General features: G+C 43.0%; 1 protein-coding gene across 1 annotated transcript in view; it reads right to left on the reverse strand.

The window, feature by feature from the left end:
- Window positions 1-10,810, reverse strand: part of LOC128699107 (hepatic sodium/bile acid cotransporter) — a 54,769-nt gene extending 43,959 nt beyond the window's left edge. Inside the window, exon 1 of the mRNA XM_053791625.2 lies at window positions 10,030-10,810. Within this exon, the coding sequence (XP_053647600.1) occupies window positions 10,030-10,446 (417 nt within the window). The 5' untranslated portion in view covers window positions 10,447-10,810. The remainder of the gene's footprint in view (window positions 1-10,029) is intronic.
- Window positions 10,811-11,183: the final 373 nt, after the last annotated feature.

Genomic DNA, 11,183 nt, shown 5'->3' on the forward strand with positions numbered 1-11,183 from the left:
GGATCACTTGGACAACGAAATATGGATCCCAGGTTACAACCTATACAGATGCGACAGTGAAAACAGGCAAAAAAAGGGGGGTGGGGCGGTTGGCCTGTACATTGCAGAGTCACTTGTTTGCACAGAACTGCTTAATGCCTCAAATGATGAAGTGGAAGTTTTAGCAGTAAAGATCGAGAACCAAAACCTAGTAATTGTGGTAGTCTACAAGCCTCCGGATGCAAAGTCCCAGCAATTCTAGGAACAGCTGTTAAAAATTGACCACTGTCTGGAAAATCTGCCAGCCCCTGCCCCCAACATCTTGCTCCTGGGGGATTTCAACTTAAGGCACCTAAAATGGAGGAATATAGCAAATAATGTTGTTGCAGTAATAACACCAGGAGGCAACTCTGACGAGAACTCACACACACACACGAGCTTTTAAATCTCTGCACAAAATTCAATTTAAACCAGCAAATAATAGAGCCTACTAGAATGGAGAATACACTAGACCTCATCTTCACTAACAATGATGATCTGATACGAAATGTCACAATATCAAAAACAATATACTCAGATCACAACATAATTGAGGCTCAGACATGTATACCCGGAGCCCCAGACCGACATAATGAGATTAGTCACGAGGAAGCATTCACCAAATTCAACTTCAATAACAAAAATATAAAGTGGGACCAAGTAAACCAAGTCCTAACCAACATAAGCTGGGAAGATAGACTAAGCAACACAGACCCCAACTTATGCCTAGAACAGATTAACTTGGTGGCACTCGATGTATGCACAAGGCTTATTCCTCTAAGAAAAAGGAGGAGTAGATGTAAAATAGAAAGAGACAGGCGCTCCCTTTACAGGCGACGGAAAAGAATAACAGAGCGGCTAAATGAGGCCAATATATCTGAAATGCGTAGGGAGCCACTGGTCAGAGAAATAGCAAGCATCAAACTTCAGCTAAAGGAATCTTACAGGAGTCAGGAATCGCGGGAAGAACTAAAAGCCATAAATGAAATAGAAAGAAACCCAAAGTATTTCTTTTCCTATGCCAAATCAAAGTTGAAAACAACGTCCAGTATTGGGCCCCTACTTAAACAAGATGGGTCCTACACAGATGACAGCAAGGAAATGAGTGAGCTACTCAAGTCCCAATATGACTCAGTTTTTAGCAAGCCACTAACGAGACTGAGAGTCGAAGATCAAAATGAATTTTTTATGAGAGAGCCACAGAATTTGGTTAACACAAGCCTATCTGATGTTATACTGACGCCAAATGACTTCGAATAGGCGATAAATGACATGCCCATGCACTCTGCCCCAGGGCCAGACTCATGGAACTCCGTGTTCATCAAGAACTGCAAGAAGCCCCTGTAACCAGCTTTTACCATCCTATGAAGAGGGAGCATGGACACGGGGGTCGTCCCACAGTTACTAAAAACAACAGACATAGCCCCACTCCACAAAGGGGGCAATAAAGCAATAGGAAAGAACTACAGACCGATAGCACTAACATCCCATATCATAAAAATCTTTGAAAGGGTCCTAAGAAGCAAGATCACCACCCATCTAGAAACACATCAATTACACAACCCAGAGCAACATGGGTTTAGAACAGGTCGCTCCTGTCTGTCTCAACTATTGGATCACTACGACAAAGTCGCAGATGCAAAAAAGACAAAAATAATGCAGATGTAATATATACAGACTTTGCAAAAGCCTTCGACAAGTGTGACGATGGCGTAACAGCGCACAAAATGCGTGCTAAAGGAATAACAGGAAAAGTTGGTCGATGGATCTATAATTTCCTCACAAACAGAACACAAAGAGTAGTAGTCAAGAAAGTAAAGTCTGAGGCGGCTACGGTGAAAAGCTCTGTTCCACAAGGCACAGTACTTGCTCCCATCTTGTTCCTCATCCTCATATCTAACATAGACAAGGATGTCAGCCACAGCACCGTGTCTTCCTTTGCAGATGACATCCGAATCTGCATGACAGTGTCTTCCATTGCAGACACTGCAAGGCTCCAGGCGGACATCAACCAAATCTTTCAGTGGGCTGCAGAAAACAATATGAAGTTCAACGATGAGAAATTTCAATTACTCAGATATGGTAAACACGAGGAAATTAAATCTTCATCAGAGCACAAAACAAATTCTGGCCACAAAATAGAGCGAAACACCAACGTCAAAGACCTGGGAGTGATCATGTCGGAGGATCTCACCTTCAAGGACCGTAACATTGTATCGATCGCATCTGCTAGAAAAATGACAGGATGGATAATGAGAACCTTCAAAACTAGGGATGCCAAGCCTATGATGACACTCTTCAGGTCACTTGTTCTATCTAGGCTGGAATATTGCTGCACACTAACAGCACCTTTCAAGGCAGGTGAAATTGCTGACCTAGAAAATGTACAGAGAACCTTCACGGCGCGCATAACGGAGATAAAACACCTCAATTACTGGGAGCGCTTGAGGTTCCTGAAGCTGTATTCCCTTTAACGCAGGCGGGAGAGATACATGATTATATACACCTGGAAAATCCTAGAGGGACTAGTACCGAACTTGCACACGAAAATCACTCACTACGAAAGCAAAAGACTTGGCAGACGATGCAACATCCCCCCAATGAAAAGCAGGGGTGTCACTAGCACATTAAGAGACCATACAATAAGTGTCAGGGGCCCGAGACTGTTCAACTGCCTCCCAGCATAATAATAATAATAATAATAATAATAATAATAATAATAATAATAATAATAATAATAATAATATCTTTATTTACTACAAGTGCATGTACAAGGTATACAGTCCTAGCTGACAACAATGGTGGCTAAAGCTCCCGCTTCACGCACGGAGGGCCCGGGTTCGATTCCCGCCGGGTGGAAACATTCGACACGTTTCCTTACACCTGTTGTCCTGTTCACCTAGCAGCAAATAGGTACCTGGGTGTTAGTCGACTGGTGTGGGTCGCATCCTGGGGGACAAGATTAAGGACCCCAATGGAAATAAGTTAGACAGTCCTCGATGACGCACTGACTTTCTTGGGTTATCCTGGGTGGCTAACCCTCCGGGGTTAAAAATCCGAACGAAATCTTATCTTATCTTATCTTATAGAAACTCCCTTGTTATGCTCCGCATTTCGGGCAAATTAGGTCAGTGTCCCAGGATGCGACCCACACCAGTCGACTAACACCCAGGTACCCATTTTACTGATGGGGAACATAGACAACAGGTGGAAAGAAACACGTCCAATGTTTCTACTCTGGCTGGGAATCGAACCCAGGCCGTCGCCGTGTGAAGCAAGAGCGTTAGCCACCAGGCCACCAGAGCATACATAAGGGGGATTACCAATAGACCCCTGGCAGTCTTCAAGCTGGCACTGGACAAGCACCTAAAGTCGGTACCTGACCAGCCGGGCTGTGGCTCGTACGTTGGTTTGCGTGCAGCCAGCAGTAACACCCTGGTTGATCAGGCTGTGATCCACCAGGAGGCCTGGTCACAGACCGGGCCGCGGGGGCGTTGATCCCCGGAACTCTCTCCAGGTAAACTCCAGGTAAACTCCAGATAGAAATGAGTAGGGAAAATTAGGTACACAGAGACACCTAGCGGTCCTCCAGTGCACTAGCCTAGAGAGCGAAGGACGCTGGTAGCCATCTTTTGGACAAGGAGTTAGTAAGTAAGTAAGTTTCTTCAGGTATACACAAATACAGTTACATAGAATTATTATACATAGCAGCATATGTGTAGATTTAGATTTTGCCACCGAAGTGGCAAGTTTATTGTGCACCCCATATGCATCCTGCGGACGGTAGCGCGAGAGCATATGGATACACAAAAGGCCTAGGAACTAGGCCCCAAAGGGTTAACTGGAATACATATGGATTTATATCTACATATCTATAGTTCACTTATCTGTTACAAGCAAATTTAGGAAATTTGCTTAGTATATCTGGTATCTTATTTACATTAATAAGATATCTTGACATGTCACGTAGGTTATTATACTGTCTGTCTCTGTATTCCTCAATAAGTGGACAATTAAGCACATAGTGCTCAAGAGAGTGACCATATACCTGATCACATAATTTACATTTAGTTTGATCATCATCTGTGTGTCTCCCAAACTGCCAGAAGTACTTGTAACCAAGCCTAAGCCTGGCCACTACAACAGTTTTAGTTAATATGTTTATTATGCACCCCATACCCATCCTGTGGGCGGTAGTCAAAAGATTACAGAGGTACATCCCCTACAACATCAGTCAGTCTGTTCACATTGCACGTTGCTCCATAAACATATCTACGTTCATGTTATCATAGTGGGTTATAGATCTACTCAGGCTTCTAACTGCATTCCTATAACAATCATTTTCATTATTTACTTCTCTCCTAATATTATTCCTAATGCCAAAGTTATATTCTACATTCTCCTTCTGTGTACTCTTCTTGGCTAACATATCAACTTTATCATGAAGGAGTAATCCAATGTGTGATGGGATCCATAGCAATTGTACATTAATTCCTTTGTCCCTAATTTTTGAGTATCTATTCCTGGTTTCTCCAATGAGCATGTTGTTGGAGTCATTACATGAGTCAAGAGCCTTCAATGATGACATAGAATCAGTAATGATGATAGAGTCAAGCTCAGTGTCATAGGTTAGCTTTAGCGCCATTAGGATTGCAAACAATTCAGTTTGCAGTGTAGACACCCAGTTGTTAATTCCTATGCCTAACTCAACAAATTTATTATCGTTTTTAACAAGGGAGGTGGCAACAAGAGCAGATGCAGCCCTGCCAGAAGACTCCTGTTTAGATCCATCAGTGTATATAACTTGTGATAATTTATTACTACCAGCTAGGTGAGAAATTTCTTCTTGAGCAGTTGCTCTAACAAGAGATTTAAGGAAGGGATTACTAGCAATAAGCTTCTTGGGAGGGACTTGCAGATATGTGATATTAAATGAACATATCTTCCACGGAGGGGTGAAATGCTCTTGTTGCCTACAGTGATACAGTTCATGCAGGTTATAAAACTGCATATATGTAGAGAACCTGGGATAACCCAAAAAAGTCAGACAGTGACTTCTATCTCTTGAGTCTCACACGGTTTCCCAACGTTACCTGACAATTAACAACGTGCTTCAGAGGCCTTACAACGAATCGTGGATTCAGATCTCTGATCCAAATCCGTTGGAGACAATTTCTTAATTTAACCCCCAAGTCACGTGGCCACAAAACTGGGTGGGGAAATTCATGGATAGTTAACTTACGGTTAATAAGCGTGCTCATGACCAACCATTAGGTAATTTGTAATCGATATTTACTACCATTTACAGTTTTTACTCCTGAAAGTGTTTTTCAAGCCTCTTGTGAGACAGATGTTAGGAGTCTTGGTGACGGTGTCAATAGTCCTTGCTAGTGAGAGCTTCTCATAAGGAAGCAGATGTTACACACATTTTTATACGTGTGTACCAGTGTCTTATTACCATACTGGTAAGTATATTCTACTGTTGATATAATGATATACATAAAATATTCATGACTGGTGGTCAACAGGAGAAGAAATGAAACCTTAATTAATGACACGTCGAGACTCCTTTAGTGTTTTGCAAGCTATTAAAAAAATTGACTCGCCTCATCCCCTAGTTCTTCGCATACAACTTTGGTTACGTCACATTACTAGCAAAAATAAAGAAACCGTTTTTTGTTGGGTTCCTGGTCATGTTGATGTTCAGGGCAATGAGCTGGCAGACTCTGCTGTGCGATCTGCAGTACATGACCTACCAGTTTCATATAGAGGTTGTTAGGTAAGACACATATGCAACAGTTAGACAACTTTATTCCGAAACGTTTCGCCTACACAGTAGGCTTCTTCAGTCGAATACAGAAAGTAGGCAGGAACAGTAGAGATGTGAAGACGATGTAATCAGTCCATCACCCTTAAAGTCGTAGAATTTGAGGTTGTCAGTCCCTCGGCCTGGAGAAGTTCAGTTCCATAGTCAGGAACTATCTGAAGATCAAGCGACAGTGCGGAGACTTAAATACTGTCGGAAGGAGAGGTGCAGGGTAGTAGTAGTAGTAGTAGTAGTAGTAGTAGTAGTAGTAGTAGTAGTAGTAGTAGTAGTAGTAGTGAGAGGCCACTGAGAGGTCATGTCCCTCTCAGATCCAACACTTCTCACTTGAAAAGCTTGTCCAAGGTGTTTTCTGTACCAAGATGCCACGTGTTGCAGTGTCTGACAAGATGAACATCAAAATGGTATACAATACCGACAGGTTGTTAGGTAAGACATATGCAACAGTTAGACAACTTTATTCCGAAACGTTTCGCCTACACAGTAGGCTTCTTCAGTCGAATACAGAAAGTAGGCAGGAACAGTAGAGATGTGAAGACGATGTAATCAGTCCATCACCCTTAAAGTCGTAGAATTTGAGGTTGTCAGTCCCTCGGCCTGGAGAAGTTCAGTTCCATAGTCAGGAACTATCTGAAGATCAAGCGTCAGTGCGGAGACTTAAATACTGTCGGAAGGAGAGGTGCAGGGTAGTAGTAGTAGTAGTAGTAGTAGTAGTAGTAGTAGTAGTGAGAGGCCACTGAGAGGTCATGTCCCTCTCAGATCCAACACTTCTCACTTGAAAAGCTTGTCCAAGGTGTTTTCTGTACCAAGATGCCACGTGTTGCAGTGTCTGACAAGATGAACATCAAAATGGTATACAATACCGACAGGTTGTTAGGTAAGACACATATGCAACAGTTAGACAACTTTATTCCGAAACGTTTCGCCTACACAGTAGGCTTCTTCAGTCGAATACAGAAAGTAGGCAGGAACAGTAGAGATGTGAAGATGTAATCAGTCCATCACCCTTAAAGTCGTAGAATTTGAGGTTGTCAGTCCCTCGGCCTGGAGAAGTTCAGTTCCATAGTCAGGAACTATCTGAAGATCAAGACAGTGCGGAGACTTAAATACTGTCGGAAGGAGAGGTGCAGGGTAGTAGTAGTAGTAGTAGTAGTAGTAGTAGTAGTAGTAGTGAGAGGCCACTGAGAGGTCATGTCCCTCTCAGATCCAACACTTCTCACTTGAAAAGCTTGTCCAAGGTGTTTTCTGTACCAAGATGCCACGTGTTGCAGTGTCTGACAAGATGAACATCAAAATGGTATACAATACCGACAGGTTGTTAGGTAAGACACATATGCAACAGTTAGACAACTTTATTCCGAAACGTTTCGCCTACACAGTAGGCTTCTTCAGTCGAATACAGAAAGTAGGCAGGAACAGTAGAGATGTGAAGACGATGTAATCAGTCCATCACCCTTAAAGTCGTAGAATTTGAGGTTGTCAGTCCCTCGGCCTGGAGAAGTTCAGTTCCATAGTCAGGAACTATCTGAAGATCAAGCAAGCAAGCGAGCAACTGTATGAAGATCAAGCGACAGTGGGGAGACTTAAATACTGTCGGAAGGAGAGGTGCAGGGTAGTAGTAGTAGTAGTAGTAGTGAGAGGCCACTGAGAGGTCATGTCCCTCTCAGATCCAACACTTCTCACTTGAAAAGCTTGTCCAAGGTGTTTTCTGTACCAAGATGCCACGTGTTGCAGTGTCTGACAAGATGAACATCAAAATGGTATACAATACCGACAGGTTGTTAGGTAAGACACATATGCAACAGTTAGACAGCTTTATTCCGAAACGTTTCGCCTACACAGTAGGCTTCTTCAGTCGAATACAGAAAGTAGGCAGGAACAGTAGAGATGTGAAGACGATGTAATCAGTCCATCACCCTTAAAGTCGTAGAATTTGAGGTTGTCAGTCCCTCGGCCTGGAGAAGTTCAGTTCCATAGTCAGGAACTATCTGAAGATAAAGTTGTCTAACTGTTGCATATGTGTCTTACCTAATAACCTGTCGGTATTGTATACCATTTTGATGTTCATCTTGTCAGACACTGCAACACGTGGCATCTTGGTACAGAAAACACCTTGGACAAGCTTTTCAAGTGAGAAGTTTTGGATCTGAGAGGGACATGACCTCTCAGTGGCCTCTCACTACTACTACTACTACTACTACTACTACTACTACTACTACCCTGCACCTCTCCTTCCGACAGTATTTAAGTCTCCGCACTGTCGCTTGATATTCAGATAGTTCCTGACTATGGAACTGAACTTCTCCAGGCCGAGGGACTGACAACCTCAAATTCTACGACTTTAAGGGTGATGGACTGATTACATCGTCTTCACATCTCTACTGTTCCTGCCTACTTTCTGTATTCGACTGAAGAAGCCTACTGTGTAGGCGAAACGTTTCGGAATAAAGTTGTCTAACTGTTGCATATGTGTCTTACCTAACAACCTGTCGGTATTGTATACCATTTTGATGTTCATCTTGTCAGACACTGCAACACGTGGCATCTTGGTACAGAAAACACCTTGGACAAGCTTTTCAAGTGAGAAGTGTTGGATCTGAGAGGGACATGACCTCTCAGTGGCCTCTCACTACTACTACTACTACTACCCTGCACCTCTCCTTCCGACAGTACTTAAGTCTCCGCACTGTCGCTTGATCTTCAGATAGTTCCTGACTATGGAACTGAACTTCTCCAGGCCGAGGGACTGACAACCTCAAATTCTACGACTTTAAGGGTGATGGACTGATTACATCGTCTTCACATCTCTACTGTTCCTGCCTACTTTCTGTATTCGACTGAAGAAGCCTACTGTGTAGGCGAAACGTTTCGGAATAAAGTTGTCTAACTGTTGCATATGTGTCTTACCTAACAACCTGTCGGTATTGTATACCATTTTGATGTTCATCTTGTCAGACACTGCAACACGTGGCATCTTGGTACAGAAAACACCTTGGACAAGCTTTTCAAGTGAGAAGTGTTGGATCTGAGAGGGACATGACCTCTCAGTGGCCTCTCACTACTACTACTACTACTACTACTACTACTACTACTACTACCCTGCACCTCTCCTTCCGACAGTATTTAAGTCTCCGCACTGTCGCTTGATCTTCAGATAGTTCCTGACTATGGAACTGAACTTCTCCAGGCCGAGGGACTGACAATCTCAAATTCTACGACTTTAAGGGTGATGGACTGATTACATCGTCTTCACATCTCTACTGTTCCTGCCTACTTTCTGTATTCGACTGAAGAAGCCTACTGTGTAGGCGAAACGTTTCGGAATAAAGTTGTCTAACTGTTGCATATGTGTCTTACCTAACAACCTGTCGGTATTGTATACCATTTTGATGTTCATATAGAGGTATTCCATTCTCTGACTATTTTGTTATAATCTCTACCCACCTTTGCAACCGTTGGCAGCAATGTTGGTCTGATATGACTCCTAGCAAATTACATTCTATCAAACCAAGTTTGGGTTTCTGGCCTTCTTGTCATCGATACCGAGGTTGAGAGACAACACTCTTTGGTCTTCGCATCGGACACACTTGTCTAACTAATGGGTATCTCCTGTTTCACTTTGTGAGAATTGTCTAGTTCCTGTTTCAATTTCCCATATTCTACTGGTTTGTCTTGTCTATCAACGAAAACAGAATTTTCCACCGACGGCATCACCGCTCTAACACCCTCACTTTATTTTCCCTCCTCGCTGACGGCCCCACCTTTGACACAGACTCCGTCGTCGACTTTTTGACAGCAAATGATTTGTTATACAAACGTTGATAATCCTTCCTTTAGCACTCTTCACAGCCCCTCCTAACTTTACCTTTATTGTCATCTCCACCCTTATTTGTCCTTAGAACCTGCATCAGTTCCTACCCTGCAGCGCTGTATGACCCTGGTAGGTTTAGCGCTTCCTTTTGATTATAATAATAATGCTTCAAAATCCCAGGACAAACAAGGCCACTAGGAAGCCTGGGCCTTGACCTGGCATACTAAGATCATTGTAGCAAGATGACACTTACCATTGTCTTTTAGAAAGGTGGTATTAAGTGACACTTACCATAAAGTCATCTTTTAGTAAGTAGTGTGAGGAAAACACTTATTATTAAGCCTTCTCTCACTAAGTTGCTCTGAAGATAACTTACCATAAGGTCATCTCTTAGTAAAGTGGAGTTAGTGAAGTAAGGGTCGAGGTCGTTGTGAGTGAGGAGGAAGGTCAGTCTGGTGACTCCCCAGTAGTAACCAGAGAAAGTGAGGCTCTTGTTGACTTCTTCACACACTTCCTCCGCAGTGAAGTTGACATTGGTATCCACAAAGTCCAGCTTCCATTCTTTGTCAGGCACCACCGTCACCACCAGCTGCGCCTCCTTCAGGTCACTTCCATGATCACAAATAACCTCAGTGGCGTTGAAGCCGAGAGACAGTGTAAGGTTGTGGAGTGTGTCCTCTGGCACCTTCCACACACCACTTTGGAAGGTCTCCAGGTAAACTCCTCCCTTTGCAACTGCGCCAGTGACCAGGTGCGCACACCACCACCACAACAACAACAACCAACACTGCATTTGGGAATAAGTTAAGAGGAGAAATTTCGTCGCACTACACAACGATGTCAAACACTTTACCCTGTGTGTCGGGCTGACAACTATGAACAAAGGAAGTTCTGTCAACTTATTTTAAAATTCATATGGAAGTATCAGTATTTCAGTGCGTGAGCTCATTTGTGCATTATTCACCTGCGGCAATCCAATGCTATTTCTCAATAAAACTTGATATATTACTGCCACTAAACTTACAATAATAATAAAACACTGCAGCCCAGCGAAGCTTACAATTTAACAGAGCACCACACGTCACCAACAGTAACTGATGTGCTCTCCTTGCAACGAATAACCTGGAGTGTACTGGTGTGTCCCTGGTTGAGTAACTCGCTTACGTCTTGATAAAAAAATCCCATGGTAAGGTTGTTGAAGAAAGTTTATGTTATCGCTACGAAGATAAACCAAGTGAGATCTGCAGATAATGTCATATATTTACAACCGAAGTACGTACTTGATATTAAAGCATCATTGTAAAGATAACGGTATATTTTTTTTTTTCGGTAGGAGGCTGGGATTTACATTCCACGAAGAGCATCATTATTACCATATTGGCTGTATTTCTTTGTTTACTGAATGATATTAAAAGGTTATAAAAGTCGCCATACAACTGGTATACGTGGCCCGGTGGCCTGGTGGCTAAAGCTCCCGGTTCACACACGGAGGGCCCGGGTTCGATTCCCGGCGGGTGGAAACATTTCGAC

Source organism: Cherax quadricarinatus, chromosome 54 (genome assembly GCF_038502225.1).
Source record: "Cherax quadricarinatus isolate ZL_2023a chromosome 54, ASM3850222v1, whole genome shotgun sequence".
NCBI lineage: Eukaryota > Metazoa > Arthropoda > Malacostraca > Decapoda > Parastacidae > Cherax > Cherax quadricarinatus.